The sequence below is a fragment of the Clarias gariepinus genome, chromosome 5 (assembly GCF_024256425.1).
Source record: "Clarias gariepinus isolate MV-2021 ecotype Netherlands chromosome 5, CGAR_prim_01v2, whole genome shotgun sequence".
In the NCBI taxonomy this organism is placed as follows: domain Eukaryota; kingdom Metazoa; phylum Chordata; class Actinopteri; order Siluriformes; family Clariidae; genus Clarias; species Clarias gariepinus.
Window position 1 is genome coordinate 34,214,423 of NC_071104.1, and position 26,326 is coordinate 34,240,748.

The 26,326-nt window shown below is 39.6% G+C and overlaps 1 protein-coding gene across 1 annotated transcript in view; it reads right to left on the reverse strand.

Moving 5' to 3' along the window:
- Positions 1–23,810, reverse strand: part of ube2e3 (ubiquitin-conjugating enzyme E2E 3 (UBC4/5 homolog, yeast)) — a 76,092-nt gene extending 52,282 nt beyond the window's left edge. The window contains exons 1-3 of the mRNA XM_053496946.1: positions 23,688–23,810; positions 19,574–19,788; positions 17,044–17,094 (exon numbers count right to left, since the gene is read on the reverse strand). Coding sequence (XP_053352921.1) covers positions 17,044–17,094; positions 19,574–19,776 — 254 coding nt within the window. The 5' untranslated portion in view covers positions 19,777–19,788; positions 23,688–23,810. The remainder of the gene's footprint in view (positions 1–17,043; positions 17,095–19,573; positions 19,789–23,687) is intronic.
- Positions 23,811–26,326: the final 2,516 nt, after the last annotated feature.

Here is a 26,326-nt window from a genome sequence, read left to right on the forward strand (position 1 = left end):
GACAGTCTGAAAAAAAGCAAACAAACAAACAGCTACCTTCCGCCACTGCTGAAGAATTTTTTTTTTAAAGCCTTGAGCGTTGATTCACACAAACTGAAGGAATTATCCTGAAGCGATCATTTTAACATTTCTTTATTTATACAGCTCTTTTGAGACTACTTCATTGTAGAGGAGAATGCCTCCTTACTCAAGGAGAGTATATGGAATTAGTTGCATTTGGTATTGAAAGCAGGAAGAAAACAGTCTTAAAAACATACACAAGCAATGCAGTTAACAATATATGATACACTGATGTATCATCAGGTTTATAATGGGGTTATAAAGTAATGGAGGTGTATAGCACAATTATAAAGGTGTAAAGTAAGGTAATGGAAGTGAATAGTGAGGTTATGGAGGTGAAAAGCGTGGATATGGCAGTGTACAGTGAGGTAATGGTTGTGTCTAGTGAGCTTATAATTGTGTATAATGAGGTAATGGAGATTTATGGCAAGGTAATGGAGTTGTTTAGTGAGTTTTTGGAGGCATATGGAAGGATTATGTCTGTTTATAGTGGGCTTATGGACATGTACAGCGAGGTGATGGAGCTAATGGAGATGTATAGTGTGGTAATAGAGGTGTACAGAGAGATAATAGTTGCTTTTAGCGAGGCTATGGAGGTGTATAATAAGGTTGTAGGGGTATACAGTGAGGTAATAGAGGTGTATAGTAAAGTATTGGAGGTGTATAGTGAGGTATTAGAGGTGTATATTAGAGGTGTATAGTGGAGGTAATGGAGGTGTATAGTGGAGGTAATGGAGGTGTATAGTGGAGGTAATGGAGGTGTATAATAAGGTTATGGAGGTGTATAGTGATGTAATGTAAGTGTGAGGTGAAGGAGGTGTATATTGAGGTAATAGAGGTGTATAAAAAGGTTATGAAGGTATACAGTGTGGTGTGTAGAGTGATGTAGTAGAGATTTACAGTGACGTACATTAACACACACAGCGTCATCTTTTGTCATTTAGCGAACTAATGCTCAGAGTAACAGTGTGAGTAAAAGCAGTACGCCAAAAATTACTAATAAACAAGTTTAACGAGTAAAAGCTAATGTGTGTGTGTTTTTCAAGCCACATATTCATACCCAAACAAACAAAACAAACAGACATGCACAAGTGCTTTAAACACACACACACACACACACACACAGTTTAGACTGTTTAGAAACACTAGCCCTTTCCAAGAAAAAAACACATTTTCAAAAGTGATTTCAGGAAAAAGGAAACGTAACATTTAAACGGGACATAGAGAGAAAATGACTTCAGTGTGTAAAGGAAAGTCTGTCTGTGTGTGTGTGTGTGTGTGTGTGAGAGGAATAGATTCGTTGGATCCATTTGTCAGTGTGTCAATGCGGTTATCTTTAAAGCAGGCCAAACGCCACACCATCACACGGCGTTCCTGCTCCTTATCTGAGGCTGGTAATGTGATGGGGGTCAGCGGCTTGAGAGAAACACACATCTAACACGGAACACAGGACGCTGGAGCGGCTTATCACACACACACACACACACACACATTACCTTTATCAACCGCCCCTGTTCCCTCACAGAAAAGTGCATACACTGATAATGAATAGATGTAATCGGGGAATGGGAGCGGATGCCATCGATCCTGCGTTGAAAAACGTCTAAAATGATTCTCTCTGTAAATCCACATTTCCTGTTACATCAACTGAGATTTTTACTGACGTTATTATTGTTCCGTACACAAGATTAACATTTACATTTAGGCATTGGGCAGACGCGTTTATCCAGAGCGACTTACATTTATTTTATCTCATTACACATCTGAGTAGTTGAGGGTTAAGGGCCTTGCTCAAGGGCACAACAGTGGCAACTTGGTGGTTGTGGGGTTTGAACCTGTCACTCTTAGTCTCAGTGAAGGGTGTGTGGCCACTCTTAGTGTCAGTGCAGGACGTGTGGCCACTCTTAGTCTCAGTGCAGGAGGTGTGGCCACTCTTAGTCTCAGTGCAGGAGGTGTGGCCACTCTTAGTCTCAGTGAAGGGGGTGTGGCCACTCTTAGTCTCAGTGGAGGAGGTGTGGCCACTCTTAGTCTCAGTGAAGGGGGTGTGGCCACTCTTAGTCTCAGTGCAGGAGGTGTGAGGAAATGTTTTACCCTAGGCAGGTAAGACTGAGCCTAGGCAACTGACCCAGTCGTCTAGCCATCATAACTCGGCCCTTATAAAAGTCACTCAGATCTGTACACTTGCCCATTTGTTCTGCTTCTAACAAATAAACTTAGAGAACTATCAGTCCACATGCTGTTAACGCTGTAAATCCTGGCCCATGACAGGTGCCACTGTAACGAGATAATCAATGCTAGTCACTTCCCTGTACGCTGGTTATAATGGTATAGCTGATCAGTGTACTGTATATACATAACACACAGAAAACAAAACAGATATGTATCACACCTTACACACACACACACACACACATATACTTCTGCCAGAAGCCTGCTACGACACACCCGATGCTGTTTTTGCACTAATCAACTGACTGAACAGCACCTGTTTCACAAATGATTAACTTATAATGTGGTTATTGAGCATAAACATAATCATATTTTCTTCTCCTTTTTTTTCATCTAAAGGCAACAAAACAGGATCAATACTACATCTCCCCCTCTCCCCCCCCACTCCCCCCTCTCTTCCATCTGTCTTTAATCACAATTGGGTTTCCGCTGCATCGTGCTACATTCGTCCTCCTGCACACGGCCTGAATTTTAATCGATTGCTCCAACCCTCACATGGTGGATAAAAAGTGCATCTCGAGAGGAAATGAGCAGTAAATCATACACTACACTCGCATTAGAGGTTTTTGAAGAGGCACAAATCTGCAAGGGTGTTTCTCCTTTTTTTTTCCTCCCCTGAGTAAAAAAAAAAAAAATCCTTTCAAATCATATCTGGGCTGCTTAATATCTGATGCATACTGTATCCGATACACGGTTTTAGTGACAACACTTCAACAGGAATCATTTTTTTTCTACAACTGCTGTATCCTGTCCTCCACACACACACACACCTTCCAGCAGATTAGTGTCACGAAAAACTGCAAAAACAGCAAAATCTCCTTGCTGAGGCCTTTGTGGGGGATTTTACACCCTGATTATAGGAATTTGCCCTCCAGAACAGATCAGAACAGAACTGCTAGTTTGCTCGTTCCGTCAGCGCTGCGATGATGGACTGATTCACACTTTCTGCTGATGTTAATGAGACGATTATGTACTCTAACAAACGCCAGTATAAATGTCAACCAACAAACACAACACATCAACACCATGTTACTGCCTCAAGACTAAACACTCCAAACCTTGTGTGGATTTTCAACATTATCGTGAGAGCCGATTTATACTTCTGAGAGTGTTGTGCGGAGAACAGACTTGTGTCATCATGTGTGTTATTTCGCTTCCAAAATATCAACATCACACATTATAAAGACAAAATCAGATGTTTGATTGACGTTATTTAATATCTCAGGATGTCTCTAATATTACTGTTGCACTTTTTTTCACGCTGCAAAACTTTGCTTGACATTTATTGTAGATTGAACCAGGGAAGGGAATGGGGTCCTATTACTTTTTTTTTTCTCTAAGTAATCAGATCAATGGTTTTCAGTTCCAAAATGTTTTTTAATACTTTTACCTACTGATCCTTTTTTTTTCAAATTTAAAATTACGCAGTCAAACCTCCCGCAATTTTGCGCGCACACACACACACACACACACACACACACACACACACACACACACACACACATATGTTATATATCAAAACATTTGGCCGTGTCTCCCAATGCACCAATTTTTAGTTAGAGGAGTTTGTTTTAAAATTTCTTTTATTTTGGATCTTGGATCAAAAAAGCCAATTCCTACTAACACCTACTGTATGCGCTGTTCCGCACAGTAGCCATAAGTACGGTCCATCGCAATTAACAGCGAGTTTTGGCACAGTGGTTACGTTTCTAATCTTTCCACGCAAACACCACGTCTCACCGACTTAAACACGTAGGTGAGAGAGTTGTAAGCTCCAAATTCTCTCCATTGAAAATAATTGTGATTCTACAGTAAGGAGAAAAAACTCTACCTCAATCTCTCTTTCTTCCCAAATCTCATTTTAATTTACACCCTAGCCAGGTTTCCAGAATGCCCTGAAAAAAAAATGGAGAAGACTGATCTAACCGCTTTAAGAGACATTAAGGTTTGTTTGGGACATGAGACAAAACTGAAATCCACATAGGAATGAATTGACTTTACCAGTCGACCATTTTTTTTCACAGACTAAACCACTTTGGAAAAACTGCCATCATGACCACAATTTTTTAAATAAACACGCTAAACTCGGCTTCCTGCACAATTCAAGGCTTCTTTCTGGAAAAGCAAAAAAATGAGCACTCTAGGACTAACATTTCCCGAGATATCCGGCAGAGAACCAGCACAGGCACTTTCACTTGATTGAGTGTATGATATGAGATTACATTGTCTCAGTGTGGAGTCAGTCGTGCGGTGAAGACGACCAGGCTAAAGCACACCACACTCATGAGCACACAAACACACACACACACATAGACGTGACCAGAATAGGTGAATGGCCCTATCTCAGGAACCCTCTGGCCTACAAATGAGCCATTTTAACAGTTTTTCCACATGAAAATCATCAGAGCTTCCATGCTTTACACAACTGCAAAGATTTGCGTCGGTGTTTTAAACCCTCCCATATTACCAGACCTGCCTTCCTAGAAGCTCTGCCCCCCCATCTGTCTCATACACATGGCCTCAGTTTTCATCAAGGTACATGCAGAATGCTTTGTGTTCATTAACGTGAACTAAAATCCATTAGAGTATATTCACTTTAACATTAAACAATTACAGAATGGCAAGAATCAACAGTTACTTTACAGAGTAAAGTACCTTGAACCACAGCCGTTTTTTCCTTATATGACATTTGCTATGTTTCTTTTTATTTCAGAGGCAAGATGGCTTCGAAACTAAGAACTAAATCTAACACGACTCGGCTTTTTTCTTCATTCTCATCTGAAGCCGGTGAACTGTCAAAATTGACCCAGAACTATCACTGCACTACTGAAGGAGGAAATCATCTCTGCATGGAACAACATCCACTCTGATACATTAAAAAGCGAAGTTCCTATATACAGTGTATAAAGACCTTTCGGTATAAATTTAGTATTTATTGGGGATGTGAGAAAAGTTTGAAGGTCAAAACCAGGCAAGAGAAATTGATAAAAAGGGCCTTGAATGAAGCATCAGACCTAACTGTATTTTTAAATAATGTTAACGCTGATCATAATTTAAAAAGCAGATAGGGTCATTATAACATGATTTCCTTTACACTGAGCAGCACCGAGTGTTTTAGAAACCTTGGGTCAGGTTAAAGAGAAATGCGTTGTGCTTATTTATTTTTCACCTGCAGAATCACTTAAATAACCATCTGGATATGTTTTCAGGACCATTAAGCAGACATGTTTCTTTTTTTTATCCCATTCTCATAACACACTAAAAATCATTGTGGTGTACGCTTCACATCCGATCTCATAACCTATAAATCATGGTGTACGCTTCATGTCCGATCTCATGCCCTATAAATCATCGTGTACGCTCCACATCCAAACTTACGCCCTATAAATCATGCTGTAAGCTTCATATCCGATCTCACGCCCTATAAATCATGCTGTACGCTTTATATCCAATCTCATGCCCTGTAAAATCATGGTGTACCCTTTATATCCAATCTCATGCCCTATAAATTATCGTGTATGCTTCATATCCGATCTCATGCTGTATGCTTTATATCCAATCTTATGCCCTGTAAAATCATGGTGTACGCTTTATATCCAATCTCATGCCCTATAAATCATTGTGTACGCTTCATATCCAATCCAATGCCCTATAAATCATGCTGTACGCTTCATATCCGATCTCATGCCCTATAAATCATCGTGTACGCTTTATATCCGATCTCAAGCCCAATCTCATGCCCTATAAATCATGGTGTACGCTTTATATCCAATCTCATGCCCTATAAATTATGATGTACGCTTTATATGGATCTCATGCCCTATAAATCATGGTGTACACTTTATATCCGATCTCATGTCCTATAAATCATGCTGTATGCCTCATATCAGATCTCATACAATATAAATCATGGTGTACGCTTTATATCCGATTTCATACAATATAAAATTGTGCAAATGCTTTTTTTCTTTTTTTTTTGGACGATTAAATTACTCTTTGTGATATTTAATTAAACACAAAAAAAAAATTAGCATCACTAGCACAGCACCGGCACGGACGCACTTCATACTTCATACGCACTTCATAATGTGATCAGAGTTTATTAAAAGCAGACAGTGAGAAAGAGCCAAAACAAAGGAGAGTTCTGTGTGTTACAGTAAAAATAATAAACCGGAATGCAACATGAATCTCATTTTGCTTTCGAAAAGTGTCGTGTGATCAAGAACCCAAGTGTGTTCAGCAAAATCAAGCGGCTCTTGTTTCAAAGCAAGTGTTTAAATCCACAGTTCTGGCTCTTTCAGTATGACAGATGCTTGAAATGTGTTGTAATTAAGTTGCTGTGGTTTTCATCATCTACAGCGAGTCTTTTTTTTGAGTCTGGAAAAAAAAGAAAGGAAGAAAAATGCTCGAGTCTGAAGGATTAAATATGATGTTGTAATGAGCTACAGCTATGGTTATAAAGCCCTACACTTTATCTTCACATTCACACGTGCCATGAGATCATGAGTTTAATTCCCTGTACATAAATCTATTATACAGTGCAGCATCATAAGAGCATCATAGGAGAAAAATAAAATGCTGTACACTTTATATCTGATCTCATGCCCTGTAAATCAAGGTGCACGCTTTATATCCGATCTCATACACTATGTAATTATAACTATGTAACTATGTACTATTTGCATGTAACTATGTAAATAATAGTGTACACTGGAAACTTTTAGTTTAATCTCATATGATATAAATGATACCGTACACTTTTAATCCGATCTCATATCAATCATGATAAACACATTATATCCGATCTCACATAATATAAATCACATTGTACGCTTTATATTCAATTTCACCTGATATCTCTCATGCTGTACACTTTATATCCGATCTCATGTCCTATAAATCATGGTGTACACTTTATATCCAATCTCATACCATAGAAATCATGCTGAACACTTTATATCTGATCTCATTCCGTATAAATCCTTCTGTACACTTCATGTCCGATCTTATACCCTAGAAGTCATGGTGTACACTACACATCCAATCTTAAACCCTATAAATCATGCTGTACGCTTCACATCCGATCTTAAGCCCTATAAATCATGGTGTACACTTAATTACCAATCTCATTCCCTATAAATCATGCTGTACTTCATATCTGATCTCATACACTATAAATCGTGCTGTACACTTCATATCTATTCTCATACACTATAAATCATGGTTTACACTTTATATCCGATCTCATACACTATAAATCGTGCTGTACACTTCATATACGATCTCACTGCCTGTAAATCATGGTGTACACTTTATATCCGATCTCATACACTATAAATCATGGTGTACACTTTATATCCGATCTCATGCACTATAAATCATGGTGTACGCTTTATATCCGTTCTCATACACTATAAATCATGGTTTACACTTTATATCCGATCTCATACACTATAAATCATGGTGTACACTTTATATCCGATCTCATACACTATAAATCATGGTGTACACTTCATATCCGATCTCATACACTATAAATCGTGCTGTACACTTCATATCCGCTCTCATTCCCTGTAAATCATGGTGTACACTTTATATCCGATCTCATACACTATAAATCATGGTGTACACTTTATATCCGATCTCATACACTATAAATCATGGTATACACTTCATATCCAATCTCATGCCCTGTAAAATCATTGTGTACGCTTTATATCCGATCTTCTGACCTATAAATCATGGTGTACACTTTATACCCGATGTCGTGCCCTACAAATCATGGTGTACACTTTATATCCGATCTCATTACATATCAATCATACTGTACAGTTTATATCTTTTTAATTGTTTATTTATTTTTTCAGCACATGGATTGTATTTCGCAGTGTTTCTACACCTGTGTATATGTATTAAAGAAATGAGCAGCTCTGAATTAATTAGGCTTAGTAATGCTGGCAATGTCACTCTTAATAAATTAGTAAGAAGCAGCTACACAGCTGTTTTCCAGAGAGAGAGAGAGAAAGAGAGAGAGAGAGAGAGAGAGAGAGAGAGAGAGAGAGAGAGAGAGAGAAATCAGACTTAAACAGATGCCGCTCTGTTAAATTCAAAAACATATGACTTTAATATGCGGGTCTTCTCATCCTCATCGCTTTGTTTTTCCTGGCTACAATAACAGTTTCCCATGATGTCCACATCTGTCTGCTCGGCTCAACCTGTATCTACATTTACAAATAAACAAAGCAGAATCGCTGTGAAAATTGGATGGAGAGCTTGAGAGGGAAAAAAAACGTTCTTTCATTTCGACTTTATTCAAGCGGGTGCATTAGAGACAGACAGACAGGCAAACCGAGAGATAAAGAGAGGAGCTGACAAAGGGAGAGACAGGCATTAAGACAGACAGACAAAAAAGAGAAAGAGAAAGACAGAGACACAGAGCAAGACAAATAGATTCCGAAATGGCAAAGAGACAAAGACAAAAGAATAAGGGAGAGACCGAAGAAGACACAAAAAGAACAAGAGAAAGAAAGAGAGAGAAGCAGAGGCAAAGACAAAAAGAGAGACAGCGAGAAAAACAGAATGAGGCAGAGACAGAAGATTCTTTATTAAGAAATAAAGATTAAATAGATAGAGAGAGAAACAGAAAGAGAAATAAAAAGAGAGATGCAAAGAAAGAGAGACAGACAGATAAACAGAACGAGAGGAAGAGAGTGAGACAGGGACTAAGATAGAGGAAAAGAAAAAAGATAACCAGAAAGCAAGAGAGAGAAGCAATGATAAATACAAAAAAAGACAGAGAGAAAAAAAATGAGCGAGACAGAAACAAAGACAGAGAGAACAAGAGAGAGAGAGAAAGAGAGAGAGAGAGAGAGAGAGAGAGAGAGAAGCATAGGCAAAGACAGAAGGAGAGAGAGAGATAAACAGAATTAGGCAGAGAGAGAAGAGAGATAACATAAGTAAAGAGAAAGAAAGACAGAGAGAAATAAAACGCGGGGAGGAAAGGGAGGCAAAGATAGACAATGAGAGAGACAGAGAGAAAAACAGAATGATGGAGAGACAGAAGAGAGAAAAAAAACAAAAAGAGAGAAGGAGAGAGAGGAGCAGAGGCAAAGACAAAGAGTGAGAGAGCGAGAGAGATGAAAAACAGAGAAAGAGTTCCCTATTCTAGTCTCAGTTTCGTCTTCATGCTGCTTGTGGAAGATTTTTCTTTCGTGTCATCGCCCTCGGCTCGTCCAGTTCTGTCTGCATCAATATAAAAACATAACAGAGCACATGGTGGGAAATCAGGGCAAGTTTGTTTACTTCCTGGGGAGACAGCGAGGTGGACGGGAGTGTGGACATCCAATAAGACGCAGACTCGTGATGCCGTGAAGTCGAGTGTGTGTAGTGGGTGATCGATCCCAAGCAGCTGTATCGGGGATTGACGAGGACCCTAATGAGGAGCGCTTCATGCATGTTGCTGACGGTGTGTGTGTGTGTTTGTGTGTGTGTGTGTGTGTGTGTGTGTGTGTTGACAGCAGTGCAGGATTTGTCAGGCGTGCTGCGTGCTGCCTGTGTTTCTGATAAGCTTGTGTAGAAGGATGGGGATGACGTGTGATAGCGCCCCGCTAGTGTTTCCAGACAATATGGACGCCGTGTGAATATAATGTTTCCTGTAGCCGCCTGAAGGCAGGAATTCTGAACAGGAACGGCAGCCGAACGTGAAGACGGATTAAACCCACAATTAGGATAAAACAGATACTGCGAGGTCTCTCGCTCTCTCCTCAACGCTGCGCAGACGTGTCGAGAATAACGACAGGATGAACGCAGGTTTTAACGAAGGATTAAGACGGAAGGTCGTGTGTCACTCCAGGTTTTTTTCTGATTAGGACCACACCCACTTCGCACGCTTATTGTATACAACAGCAATGCAATGAAAAAAAAAAACAATGAATTCATGGTATCTCGCGGTTTCTTTTAGTTGCGTCTACAATGACCTGCATAAGTAATAGCCCCTTTTTATATATTTGTTTTTTTTTTAACACTCCAATAAAGCACTTGGAAAAATATTGATATTCTGATAAACCTTTTTCTGAGCTTTCTGTGATGTTTCTCAGATTTTTTTACTTGTTTGTTTTTCGTACATTAACTATTTAATTGTCACCTCACATGGTTCGGAGGAAACACGTGATAGTCTTGCAGCCCTCCCGACTAAGTGGTCGTAGTGGGGCCTTAATGGGGAGCCACCAGTGGTGGAGAGGAATTGGACACGACTAAATTAGGGGGAAAAAGTCGGCGAAATCCTAGAAAAATTACGATTTTAAAAAAAAATTAAGCTGTAATATTTCTTTTTTGTTTAAGATCTTAAGATATAGGAAAATATTGTATATATATATATATAGATAGATAGATACTAATTTATATATAATATATAAAAATTTATAAATAAATATGTTTTGAGACAGAGTTCCATGCAAGACCTGTTTGCCTAGAGCCAGGCAAAGAGCTACACACAAGCTTCTGCTCTGTGTTTAACGCCGTTATCTCAGATAAACTAAATCCGGCGCCACCTTACAGTAACTCACCAGCTTCCTGACAAACAAACAGACAGACAGACAGACAGACAGACAGACAACGGTGACAACTCTGCAGCCCCAAATGTTAGTGGCAGCTTGACTTTTTTTTTTCTAAGGGCTGAAGTTCTTTTCTTGAATTAATGAGAAGATTACACAGCTGGACTGCGCAAGAGTGAATTCCATATCCATAGGACAGACTATTAAAAACTATGAAATGAGGGAAAAAAGTAAAACATAAGCCAATTATAGCAAAAGAATGTGGAAAGAAATGACACACGGACAGAGGCACAGGACGACCTGCCACTCGCGCCGACACCCAGAGCTTAGCCGAGCTATCTCTATGGCCCCTTCTGTAGAAAACTCCTGCACGGCCTGGTCTCTTTCACATTTTATCATTCAGCATAATGCCTTCAAGTGGTCTGTATGAATTATTTATATTAATATTTAAAAAGGGCCAAATTAGCCTTTCCTGGTAACCAACCACATCATGCGCTGATGAATGAGTCTTTTGATTAGACAGGTTTATCACGAGTCTCTGAGTCCACAGGTCATGTTCAGTACACTTCATGCAAAACTCCACATGAATGACTGACTGCGCAGACATTACCTCTAATAAATTGCACCTTTTTGTGATCAGATAATAACTGCACGGGTTCATACTGAGATTTCAATTTCCCTAGAAATTTTCGCCAAAAGTTTTGGTTACAGGTTGTCCCCAAATTACGAACAAATAAGCATGTCCGTAAGCTCGATTTGTTCTTAAGTCAAACAGAATAAGTCTTGACACGAATCTACAAAATAAAACATACCAATCCACTTGAACAAATCTCTGTCCCCTTTTCCCACACTGCTATCATGTGGTAAGGAAATTAATCTCATACAAATGTAATCGTGCCATTATGACTCTCTTTTCCTGTTGAGGATTTTCCAAAATTAGGATTATTTACCATCAAGACAGCTTTACTGGACAGGCATTTTCTATCATCGTGCTCCCGGACTGATTCGTTAAAACCCGTGAGGCAGACTCATTTCTCCCACATGCCCACATACAATATACCGGACTTTATACATTTTATACATTCACTTACACACTGAAAGTATTGCGTATGATTGTTAAATATTGGTATCTGATGCACTGCAGGGTATTTATTTCTCGCACAACACAAGACTTTTGGTTGGCAATTCTGGTAAACTTTTATTTCTGCAGCACCTTGCCTAATGCATGGCCATAGCTGAAAATATGCAATTTGTTGATTTTTTTATAAAAAAATTTTGTGTGTGTGTTGTGGGTGGGTTGGTGTAGCTCCCGATTTTCTCCCTAATTTAGTCGTATCCAGTTCCTCTCCGTCACTAGGGGGCTTCCACATTAAGCCGCATCTTTTTGAACTGCTCGCTCACGCACTATTGGGGACGGCGTAACACACTCGGAGGACAGCGCTATACGCTCCTTTCGCTTGCATGACCTCACAGACATGTTCTCAGACATGTTCTCCAGCCCCTGATTGGCCGATAGGCCAATCAGCTCTCTCTAGGCCTCCAGCTGCAAGAAGTTACAGCATCACTCGCGAATCGAACTTGCGATCTGCGGATTATAGGGCGAGCACTTTACCACTGCGCCACTCAGTGTTTGTATTCTATTATTTAGTTTTTTACATCTATATAGGAGGTTTAACTCTAAGCTTATTTTTTTTAGTAACGAGATAGTGAGGTAGCTAATCAGAGGCATTCTCACAAAAAGAAGTCTTCCTCTGTCCACGCATCCAGGTGTACTCTACCCCGACAAAAGCAAGTGTGTTCTATGTTGTGATGTCATTTTATATTATCGTGTAGCCACATTAAAAGTCAGAAATTGTAGCAATGTGGTGCAGTAAAGTACTGTATATTGGATAATACTAGATAAAAAAAAGAAAAAAAATGGTCTGTTGTGCCATGTCTGTACTTTTGCTAGAGAAATACTGGATTTCTACACCATTAATTATGCAGCAATATTAGAGACTGCTGTATAAAGCATCTTGATATGGAACAGCGATTGCCCCAGGAGAAGCCAAAAGCCTTTCAGCGTGTGGTGAAAAGAGTCCATTGCCACAGGACAATTACAAAAAAAAAAAAAAAAAAAAAAAACATGCAAACGGCAAAACATATCATCAAAGTCGTGTCTCGCCCTAATCATGGTCTGTTTACCTACTTCGCATCGGGCAGGCGCTACAGGTGCCTCGGCGCCTGCACAAACAGAGCGAGAAATAGCTTCCTCCCTGTGGCTGTTTCCATACCGAAAAGCTGATCACTGATTCAATAACCGCTGCGCTGTCTCTGTTTACTTATCCTGCACCGCTTTATCCACTACGCTTCTCTGCACCACACAAAACACTTATAACACTACCAATGCACCATTGTATATTTCACCCGTATCTGCTCTACATATAAAACTCGCAAACATGCTTGTGTGTATATTCTGTTCAGCATGATATCTTTGTGACGTGTCATTACCTCAAAGATCATCTGCACTTTGGCTGATTTTAAGAAAAATTTTATAAAAGACCAGTATATTAATTTTTGACATAATCTCTTTACTTTTCAATACACTTTGTCCATTTGTCATTCCATTGTAAAAAAAATGTTTACGGCTAAGCTGCGAGCCACGAATGCACCGCTATCTTCACTTCTTCATCAGAAGTGTATCTTCGTCCTCGTAGGTCTGCTTTTAGGATACGGTAAAAGATCAGGACTATAGGGAGGATGCTTTAACGCCTTAAAGCAAAGTTTTTGCAAAGTATCGACAGTGTGGGCAGAAGTATGTGGACATGCATCACCATGCAAGATCTCGACGCCCTCTGATAGCAGTCCTTTAGGTTTAGGTTTCAGCTCTTCAATAAGCGTCTCGCTGTAACGAGCGCTGTAGATTGTTGAGGCTTTTTTCTGATAACGTCCCGGTACTGGATTTTGAGAAATCCAGAAAACTGTAAGCACTGATGGATTTTCCAGCTGATGGTCGACTTCTGGACTTTTTCTCAGTCGGCGACTGAGGATGCTTCTGTTCCATAATCTGCCGCTTACTCTGAGACTCGTAGTGATGAATTCTCATCTCATCACCAGTAATGATTCTCAGTAAAGGGTCCAAAATTTGTTAGCAGAAATTCTAACTCTTCTATGAGTTATTTCGGCACCAGGTACACCCTTAGACCACAAAAAAAAAAAAAAAAAACATCACTACTACGCTGCTTTTCCTTCGTGCAAATCACAAGCGGGGCGCCCATCTCTGCTCGCACTGCAGTTGACACCTGCACAGCCGTGACCGGGGGGACAGTAGCCTTGAACGGAAAGCGCTGATAAGACAGGAGATTTTATAAACTTAAGTGTGGATCATTTTTGACCCTTCCTCATATCTTGGCCACATACATTTATTTTATAATTAAACCTACTGCACCTCCTGTATGCAAGAATATATTACAGGAATATATACATATATTATGTGTATAAACCTACTTATTCAACCTGCACCTTATAAGCTGCAAAATGGCAATATTTACACTGATGTACACACACACTATGCTCAACTGCATTTCCTTGCTGAGTATCTGTACAATGTAATGACAAAGTTCTATCTATCCATCTATCTATCTTAACCTTGTTATTTATTGTAAATACACCACTTATGCGTTTCTGTTTGGACGCTAACTGCATTTTCGGTAGCTTTGTACATGCACTTCGCACAATGACAATAAAGTCGAAGCACATCTAATCTTATTTTTCTTCTTTAAAGCTCCTGTGGCCAATAAAGCTCTCTCATATTTCTGATGCTGATGATAAAATTCTTTACTTGTAATAAACATTTTACTACTACTTATAACTGTTATATATTTTTGAAATCCTTTTCATAACAGCTTGTGGGCAAATCTTCCCATCCTAAATCACCCAAATGCTTCTGAGAGCCATGCCACGATTTTTTTTCCACAGCACCTGGAACAGAAGTGGCTTTACCTGAGATCTTTATCATTTTTTATTTATTTATTTATTTATTTTTACCTGTTGGGACACATAAATTTAGTTAAATTAAAAGTCAGAGCTTCTCATTAAGAAAGAAAGAAAAACACACACACACACACACACACATACACACACCCACACACATTCAGTGTGAAAGCAGCTATAATTATCTCCATAGACACGGCACAGCCTTGTCAAACAACACCTAAGGGAAAATGAGCGCATACAAAAAAAAAACACACACAGCCAAATTGTTTTTAAATAAAGTGTTGCGAGTCCTTACTTAGCATGCAAATCAAACCCAGGTACTGTACTAGTCATTAACACAACAGCCAGTGCGATGATAAAAAAAATTAATAAATACAACCTCTGCATATAATACACGATGCGGCGGAGCGAGCGATTCATAATTGTGGACGCGAGCCTCAAAAAACAGCTCTAATGCAGGAAATAAGTCTCGAGAAGAAAAAAAACAAAAACAACACGAAAATAAATAAAGAAATAAACAAATAAATAAATCACCGAAAGCCCTGCAGGCAGCTGGGTTAGAAATAAATAAACAAATAAATCTGAAACACTCTTGCTCTCTGAGATTTCTTTTCTAAAAACCCAGACTGTGTTAGAGAGCGATTTACGGCGAGGAAAGGCACAAATTAATGCTATCAGGCGCAACAAAGTTCACGTACGTATATATATATGGACAGGAATTGACTTTTGGATATACACACTACCCGTCATAAAGTTTAGACATGCCTACTAATTTCCAATTTTTTTTTTTTTTTTATATACAATATATGAGATTGTGTTCTCTGTAAAGGCATTATAACTGCTCTAATTAGAGTCGCTGTTTGTTAAGTGGTGATTTACGAGGATTCCTCTGAGGGCGTTTTTACATCAGGCATGACCGAGTTGTACCGTGCCCAGAAGTTTGTTGTGTGTACACACACAAACACAAATTTCGGAAGAGAGTGACGTGACATCCAAACAGCGATCTCGAGTGCGATCAGTTCCATATCCGATTCGATTTGTACATATCTGAATCTAGACAATCGTTCCACGCAGTTCCTGACTTACAAACAAGTTCTGTGTTCGTAAGTCTGATTTGTTTATAAGTCAGACAAAGTGAGTCTTATATGCCTTTGACATGAATACACATAAAGCATACCAATTAACTTGGCTAAATCTCTGTCCCCCTTCCCCACATTGCTATCATTTAGCCGAAACCCATCATTATGCATAAGGAAATTAATCTCATAGTAAAATCTTGTCGCTGCGCTTTTTCGTGTCTGCAGAAATCCGTGCCTCGAATGTTCTTAAGTCGGGGACATGCCCAAGCATGGAACGATTGTGTTCTCACTGATCAAAATTAACCAAGCATCAAGTGTTATGGTCTAGTGTTATTTGCAAAAGATGACCAGACCCCAATGTGAATCCGCCCTAAATGCAGCAGAAGTAACTCCAAAGAGGTTTTGCAAACGCACTAGACAATACTGTGCTTGCAGGAACTGTTACAAAACGGTTGACCTTTATGTCTTAAAATATCGACTGTTCTTTATGTTGTTGCTGCTTAATTACTTAATGCCATATGGTGTTCTTTCATAGTTTTGAATGTATAAAATAAATCACTAAACAAAGCACAAACAAAAAAAAAAAAACACTAAATTATCAGATGGTATGTTCAAGCTTTTAACTGGTGCTGTATATCATTAACCTTATCATCATCATCATCATCATCATCATCATCTGCATCCCAACTGTTCGCCATGACAGAAAAGTTGCACAAGACACATCAGCGAGTCTTAATTTGAAGAAAGACACAATGTGACCTTTGATAAAAAGGTTTTCTGTTACTTTCCAACTAAAGAATAACCACCAAACCACAAGCGGATGCTTTCCATTTGATTTCCATACACGTGCATCTTACTGCTTAAACCATCGTCTACGGATGATGATGGAAATCATAAAATATAATTTACTGCATCACCCGAAACACTTCCATCCATCAACAGCAAGCAATTTGATGACGACAATAATAACAACGAGACAACTTAACACATTCGGAAACCTGAGAGGATGAAAATAAAACCCTGCGGAGTCTCTCATCTCTCATGTGGAGTTTCAAAAAGCCACAGCAGCAGTTTGGCGTTTAATGGAAATGCTTCTCTTACGGCTTCTAGAACGCAAAAAGTGTTGGGAAAAGCAATAAAGTGCCTACCTGCAGTTGGGTGGAGGATCCAGAGTGATCTCGGCCAGCTCCTTCTGGATTCTGCATGAGAGACAGGGAGGAAGGGAGACAGGAGCAGGGGACAGAAGGAGACAGAGGGAGGGGATGAAAAAGAGAGAGAGAGAGACAAGAGAGGAGGAGGGGGAGAGAGAGGGGGAGAGAAAGAGAAGGGGGGGGATGAGTGAGATCCGTGTGTGCATGTGCGTGTGTGTGTGTGTGTGTGTGTGTGTGTGTGTGTGTGAGCAGCCGCGAGAATTCGAGTGCCCTCTACCAGAGCAGCGCTAACTGCACGCTTCGCTCCAGCTAACATGGCTGCTGCCTCTTTGTTCTCGCAGGCCCGAGTCCAATCTGAAGGGGGGGAAAAAAATTCGCAAAAGAACTTATGACTCAAAGGCCACGCCCCCTCACCCCAGGCCACGCCCCTGGTCGTTCCACTCACTTTAACGCACAAAAGGTTGGTTTTAAAAGCTTACATTCAAATGAGGCACGGAAGGGAATGGAGGTGAGGGGTGTGTGTGTGTGTGTGTGTGTGTGTGTGTGTGTGTGTGTGTGTGTGTGTGTGTGTGTGTGTGTGAGGCTGAATTGGAGTATTTGACAGGAGCTCTGAGAGACTGTCATGAAAGCATTAGCGGCACAGCGAGGAGTGCGCGAGGGCAGGATTTGGGCTGTTTTCAGCATGAGGAAACGCGCTTTAATCGCCCTATCTTCCCACACATGAAGAGCCTGCGAGCTTTCTGAGACGAGAGCGTGCTCTCTTCTTTCCTTTTGGAAAAGAAATGATGAGTGGCTCCGCAATGCGATGCGATACGATGCGATACGAAGCGGCATTAGAGCTTAGATCTAATCGGCCATAATAATAATAATAATAATAATATTCTTTTTTTTTTGTGGATCGAGAGCTGGAAAATAAAGCGATTTGGAAATACTAGTTCAAAAAAAAAGTACTGACACACGAGGTGGCCGAAAGTATGTGGACGCCTGATCGAGCAGTTCGTTCCACAAAATCTTTCAAGAAACTTGGAAGCACATTATTGATTGTAGGCGGCAAAGTGGTGAAGCACTGTGGACAACTCGTAACCTCCAGGGTCGAGGGATCGATTCCCACCTTGGTGTTCTCCTCTCCGTGCTCGGTGGGTTTGGAAACTTCAAAGTGTCCATTGTGAGAATGCAGTAAGCGAGCACCATGAAGACGTGGTGTGTTAAGACAATGTGTGAATAGGAAGAACTCGAGCCTCGTATCTTAACATCAGTGTCTGACCTCAGTCAACCTCTTCCAGCTCACAAATCTCCATAAAATCTAGTGAAAAAAGTGCTTATTATTATTATTATATTATACCAGCAAAGTGGGACTAATCCTGGAAAACAGTACATGCTTTAACAAGCACATGAGAGTAATGCTGAGGTGTCCACGTGTCAGCTTGTGGAGCTTGTGGTTTAACACACCAGACACCAGACATGATGTTCTGTTATCAGGAAATACATAGTTATTCTCTACTGGGTTTTTTTCATCTTCAGACGTTTTATTCTTTTTAAACTACAGCAATTAACGTTAATGATCTATTAGAGAGCGTTTTATGTCTGTGTCCATTACACTGCTGATATATAAAGTCATTCCCGTCGGTTTGTGCACATTTAAATCTGATCCAACGACACTGACACTGGAGACTCCTTCCAAAACACCGGCTCTACCAAAAACATTGCGGTTTTTCGGTTTGCTCCTCCTGTGTACGAGCTGTTACTATGGAAACGATGAGGTATTATATTTACACAATCATTGCACTCGGCACTCCTTTAAAATCTTCTGTTACAGAACATTGATCTGCGTACGAAGCGATAAAATGCACCCGCCACAATCGAGGTTTGAAATAAAACTCCTGTTTTTTTGTTTTTTGGTTATTTTTATAAGATCCAAACTGTGTCTAATACTTTACCAAGCACAAAATCTGTTTCGAGCTGTGTTTAAGAGAGAGAGAGAGAGTGTGTGTGTGTGTGTGTGTGTGTGTGTGTGTGTGTGTGTGTGTGTGTGTGTGTGTGAACGTTTGGATAGAAATGAGATTCTCTGAGACTTTTTTAGATCCTGTCAGTCTAGATTACGCTGATAAAAATAATCCGTCTGTGGATCAGATCAAAAAAACGTGACGTCTGAACTCTGATCTAAATTTATTTACTACATTAACAATACTATATTTAAAAAAAAAAAAAGGCTATCAAGCAGAATCTTTTTTTTTTTAAATGTAAAATTTTTTTTTACGATTAATGGAGTGGAGGCGACGTTTCCTGCACGCGAACTCGATGTCATCTTCAGTCCGCAGCCGCGGCGTAATGAGTTACACATTTACCACGTCTTAGTGCGCTCATGCACTCACTAATGAGCCTGATAATCGCTTTGAGTATTGCCCTGGTTAATGAATAAACCCGCTCAAGAACCTGCGCCGTACATCAGGCTTTCTGAAGATTCTCAGAGGACGAGGACCGGCTCGGTGATCGCCCCGAGATGTAGTATGTGGAAAGAAATGCTTACCTTTTGGCGCTGGAGGACAGCTTGGCCGGAGTTTTGCTGGACTGTTTCGATGCTTTCTTCTGCTGCTGCTGTGGAGGTGTGGGCTGCTTCCTCTCTTCCTGCTCCTCGGGCTCTGCGACCGGAGGATCTCTCTGATCGGCGTCTGAACTGCCGCTGCTGGTGCTGGGACTCTCGTCGTCCGACCTCTGCCTTTCTCCGGACATTTTTTTCCCCACCTCGGATAAAAAAAGAGAGAAAGGTTATAAGCCTCGGAGCAGCTCTGTGGAATTACCGCGTGTTAAAGTTAGCAGTAAGTAAAGAAAAACCGGCTTACAACCAAAAACAAACTGAGAAAATAACCATAGTGTTTAATTTAATTTAATTTTTTTATGCTTTCAACCTGTCCACACTATTGTAAAATAAAAAAACCTGAGATATTTAAAAAATCTAACCTGTAAACCTAAAATAAAGCTAAGCTTTAAAGGTCCCAAATTTTATTTTTATTTCTTCGACAGGTCAACACAGGTCTCGGCTCACCCGCAAAGTGCATGTCTCTGTGTGTGTGTGTGTGTGTGTGTGTGTGTCTGTGTGTGTGTGTGTGTTTATGCCACAGCTGAAGAAATTTATACCAGGGCTTTAATTCTTTCTTCCATCTTTATTTCACTCCTCTTCCGAACGCACCATTTTAGTGTCTATGTAAAGTAGCTAATGCTAAGCCACACCCCTACAGAAGATCTGAGCAATGAGCCGGAGGAGGGGCTCTTCTTATATGAGGTCACAATATAGGAGGAAAAATATCTATTTTGAGGGGAATAAAAAAAGGCAAAAACAAAAAAAAAGTTAAAAAATAAATGTATTTTTTTTTATGATTCTTGTTTGTATACGCTCACTGGAGAGCTTATCTGGAAGTCTTAAAAACATATCTATATATATATATATATATATATATATATATATAATTGTATATATATAATTGTATTATATACAATTATATATATATATATATATATATATATATAATCAAAATTAATTTAGATTAATTAAAAATAATAAAAGTATTGTACTTAAACAACATTTATTCTTGACAATTAATATTAAAAATACATTAAGCAACTTTCTGTTGCTACGATACCTTATACTGTTGCCATTATTATTATTGTTATTAATATTATTATCATTACACTATAATATACCATAGAGATATCTTAAGCTAGTTTTGATACAGTTCTTTTTATTGACTTATGATATCAGACCCAGCATTTTCAGCTTATAATAATGTCCCTGTTACTGAACATGTAATAAACAATGTCATAAACAATGTAAAAAGTCTACACTTTTTTTTTTTTTTTGGTTTATCCCTCCATGAATGAGAACCATGCAGTGTCTGAGGTAAAAACCCTACAAAAGAATGTTTGTAAATCCGAACGAACCCGCTTATAAAGCGAACCCTCGAGAAAGCTTGAGGGGGCCTTAAGTAAGACGAGGTGACGATGTGGTTCGTGTTATGAATAACGCTTGTCTGTGAGTCGTCCTACAACAACAACAACAACAACACGCTCTGCTGTTACTGTAAGTAGCCGAATGACTGGATGGTAAAATGTTATCTTGTTCTCTCTCTCTCTCTCTCTCTCTTGTTAGAGCTGGAAATTGCTCTTAAGATTGCTCTAATGGCTTTTCGCTGAAGAAGGCTGACAGTTTGGGGAACACAACCAGAATATCGTTATCATAGCAGTTTATATTTTAACAATACAAAACAGGCTGAATAAATCTCCCCTCGCCAGTACCCCGAGTCCCCTCTTAGGCTGTACAGGATAAGTGCTATAGAGAATGTGTGAGAATGAGCGAGATGGAATAAAACTAGTGCTGTCAATCACTACAAAATTGAATTTAGTTATTCATAATTAATTAATTGCATTTTTTAAATACTTGTACTATAAACGTGCAATATTGGAATAAAGAAATGCATGACAAACTGGTGAGAATAAACAGATCACACTGTTTCTCAAACATTAACGTATAACAAAAACGTTCAATTAACTGGAGACTCTTTGCAGCGCATATGCACAAACTTCTGTTTTACCCAAACTTTCTTCCACCTTGCAACAAAAAATAAACTTTAAGGCACACCGGGTGATGTTTCCTCACTCATCGTATTATCTGCATTAAACATGCCATTATTACACAGATCCGAGTAAAACATGATGCGATTACTGGAAGCCATCAGGGTCAAACGTTTAAGGTCGTTAGGTTAATTTACGTTCACAAAAATTCCAATTTTAATGTTATCAGTCACACACACAAACATACACAGTATGACATGCAGTAAAATGCGTACACGACTGACTGACTGTGAACTGAAATGGAAAAACAGAAAAAAAAAAATCTGTGTATATTAAAACAGCGGGTGTCGCTCACCATTTAACAGTACACAGTGTCATTAAATGTAACAGTAGACGTCCACACTTTTATGTCAGACTATTAGGTAATAATGTATCTGCCCAAACATTGGAGCAGCGTGAGGAGTGGCAGCGAGTTGACCGCACACACTCCATTCATGCAGGCGTCAGGAATAGTTGCACACAGTACTCTCTAGGAAAATAAATTAAATTTCTTATTTTTTATTGGATTTTAGAATTTTCAATAAAAAGAAAAAATAGAAATAAAAAAATGCAAATTTAGGTTGGAATATATGGTATGACTGATACATAAAGTATGAAATGAAATGTTTGTCAAATAGTTCCGCGTTAACATTTTTAGATTAATCACACGTGTTAACTCGATAACACTGACAGTCCTAGATAAAACATAAGATTTAAGATGACATCAAAACCATGACATCCAATCTTTAGCTTTCCAAATATCATCAAAACATTTACAAAAAAAATGCTTTGAACGTGATCAAATAATCATAATGTGATAAATAAATGTCCTAGCCCTGCAGCATACACCCACTTTCAGACGTAGAAGCAAACACCATAAGACCTACCGTGTATCGTGCATCATAAAAACATCATTATACAGTAGAAGGAAAATCCATCCGGCGTGAAATAAATCTCCAGAAACACCTATACAGGTGTGAGCTCATGACTGACATTTCACTCATTTAGACTCATCATGTGTTGCTGAAGCACTCAAGCATTATTGAGATTATTATTATCATCATCATTATCTGTCTGCTCTCAATCTGGCACGCGTCGTCACTTGCATTCAACCTCCACGGTGTGCAAACTTCATTCCGTCTGTCAAAAAAAAGTGTGACGTGACCAGCAGGATCCACCAAACTGTTGTCATCATCATTATGCTCTCTTCTGCAAGGGCATGACGACGACAATGATGATGATGATGATGATGCGTGCACGTCTCGATCTGATCGTACCCTGCTTCAAGCGTGCATGCATGCATGCACGCACATGGGTAGTTTGTCCAATCAGAGCTGATGGAATGGCCTTCAAGAACTCCAAGTCCATGCAACATTTAGATACAAGCGTCGCTCACATGGGGCATGATAGTCCAGAAAGAGAGAGAGAGAGAGCGAGAGAGGGAGAGAGAGCTGGAGCACATTGTCTGTCCAGATCTGTTTTAAAGGGAAACACTTTCTCTTCAATGGGAAACAATATTCACACATGCACTAAGCAAAGCAGAAGAAGAGAAGGGGAGAAATGGATGGGATGGTGTGGGGGGGGGGGTGTTTTAAGGATTGAAGAGGTGCACAGGAAGAAATGAAAATTAAAGATTTAGGAAAGGGGGGGGGTCGAGACGCACAAGCACATGCATTGAGGATATGAAGCGTTTGCGCGGACTTGAGCGCTGAACACGCACAGATAGCACCAGGATTAAGCAATCTATCACGCATTAATGTTATTATGATTGCGCTCGTGCGGGAGGCGCGAGCGCGAGGTTTGTTTATGCTCCACTATCAGCAACTGATGCGTGAAGTCAGTTTCTCTCTCTCTCTCTCTTTCTCTCTCTCTCTCTCCACTCTTACACCCCCCTCCATTCTCTCTCTCTCTCTCTCTGTCGCGCTCGCGCTGCTGCTTCTTCTTCTTCTTCTTCTTCTCCTTCTTCAGCAACCTAAATAAATAAAGACAGCACGCAGTTTTCGGTCTCGGCTCGAACCCCGGAGCTTCCCGTTTACCTTAGACGCGGTCGTGTCCTGATCCGGGGCGGTTAAGAGGATGAAAAATCCCGTCGAAATGGAGCCGGAGGAGGAGAAGGACGACGAACATTGGAGAGCAGGAAGAAGGAGGAAGCGCTGCGCTTCCGGGATCCGACCGGAAGAGGGCGCTGAACGGCGTGCGCGCGCGCGCGCGCTCTCGCTCGCTCACTCACGGGCGCGCGGGCTGGCGCGCGTGAGAGAGAGAGAGAGAAACGAGAGTTAGCATGTTGTTAAACACTGTTTATCTGTCTGGACAAGGTTAAGATTTCGATTTATCCAAGCGTTTTAGCGGATTAATCATAAGTTTTAGTCATATTTGAGTTACGTAGATACCTAGTTATTTACATTTGAGCATTTGTTAGACACCCTTGTCCAGAGCGACTTACATTTTATCTCTTTTTTTTTTTCTCCATCTGAACAATTGAGGGTCAAGGGCCCAATGGTTTAGGGATTGAACCCATGACCTTCCGATCAGTAGTTCAACACCTTAACCACTGAGCTACCCCGTATCACCAATGTACTTGATGTAATTCAAGTTTAGGAAACAAGTAACAATAAAATGAATTAAAGCCCTTGTATAAACCATTTGCAGGAAAACAGTTTAATTTCTATAAATTTCCCTGAACCCTAGACTAAGGGGTCGTAACAAAGATCTACTTTGGACCAAAAAAAACAGCCCTGAGTCCTGGAGCTTGTGTCATGGTTTTATACCGAATCTGACCTAGTCTGTCTATCTATCTATCTATACCAGTTGGCCCCGGTCGTTGACAGGAAAAGTTAAAAGGTTAAAGCTAAAAATAATCTGATCAACTTTAAAGTAGTCAGTGATTTTTTATTTCAGGGTAAAGCCCACATACTGTATATGTTTGCCTGTCTTTCTGTACGGCAGAACCTCTGTCTAAATTATTATTACAAAGAAAAAAAATTCAGAAAAATCTTCAGCTGAGTATCTTACGCCTTGTTTACGCTAAGTTGTACTTCTTTCATCCTCAGCCAAATACACTCCCTGTTTGGTAAACAGAGAGTAAAAAACAGATGAGAAATAAAAAAATTAGATCGGATAAATATTAAGTTTAGTCTTAAAACAACTCCAGTTTGTTAAATTTCATTTATACCGCTTTTCTAATTAAGGTCTATCGGTGCAAGTTTTGGTTTACGTTCAGCTATTAGTAGTTTATCTTAAAGTAGATTATTAAAAACAGTACATAACAACCCTTTAACTCAACATTTAGATTTTGCATATAGTGCAGGTTAAACTTCAGGCAAATATCCAAGTATTGCCAAAGATTCATTAAATTCTGTTCAGCGGTCGCTTTAAGACGCGTCCCCAGTCTGACGCATGTCAACTTCTATTGTACTCACAATTTTGATTTAATTTATGGTGCAAGTTTAACTTCAGGCAAATCCTAAAAGACTGGCAAAGTCCAATTAATTTCCGTCTAGCCAGTCCACAGGTGTTTATGTCATGTTTGTACAGGGAGGTAGTAGGCAGTGTCATCATCAACATTAATATCATAATGTGATATAATATCACAGGCGTTCCTCACTGGCTGTAACAGCAGGCACCATCATCAACAACAGGTGGCAGGATCTGCAGATCGGCAGAGCCACCAGTAACTAATCCATACGTATATAAAACGGAAATTCTGTTTGGCCTGCCACCAGTGGCGGGAGTTTGGGTGCCTGGTGTAGTGGAGGCCCTTACTGTGTAACATAGAGTGGGCAGTGTCACAGAATGTAAGTGCAGTCATCACTTTTATGTCATAATGTCAGGTAATAATGTATCAAGACCAGAACCGCCATAGTAACAACAAAGTGGATGCTAACCATTGCCAGTTTTCAGTAACTTCATTAAACATGTGGACAGTTTGACCTTTGATGGCCTGCTTATTTCTTGTATTTGTACAAACGATACAAACGTTTTTTGTAGTTTAAATATTATGCCTAGAGTACGTAGGCTACACTGTACACCACTAGCTATCTCCAGGTGACAGTGGCTGTCTAATGAGATTTAAATTTTTTTCTGTGACATGTGATGACAGTCTATATAAAAAATAATAATGAAACTGGTTTCAAATCAGACTCTGATAAACTGAGACGCCAAAAAGCTATGACATTAAATTATCTTACATTTAGGAATTAAATTAAGAATTATTGATTAAACGTTGTACAGAGACCTAAATAATAAAAAAAAAAAAAAGATTTTTTAAATTATTGTCCATGTTGACCCTGTACACATAGGCAACGCCAAAAAGGGGCTTGGTGATAGCCATAGCACACCCCTAGCATCCATAATAAATGTCTGGTTTATTTAGAGAGTTAAAGGTGTGAATACTGTACTTTATAATAATAATAATAATACATTGGCTGTTCAAGGGAAACCAAGGCTTGTGATTAAATCTGTCGTAAATAAAGGTGTAAAACTGATTAACATTTCCAGAAGAACTCAAGCAGAGAACAGTGATGCAGTAATCCATTTGAATGGTGCAAATATTTTAATGAAGGCTGTACTGTACGTCTGTGTGATTGGTGATCCCGGCTGAGGTGGCTCTGAGCCCACTGCAGTCGTCCCTATAAAACATTCAGCCAGTGTTATACCTGATCCTTGAAAATCGATG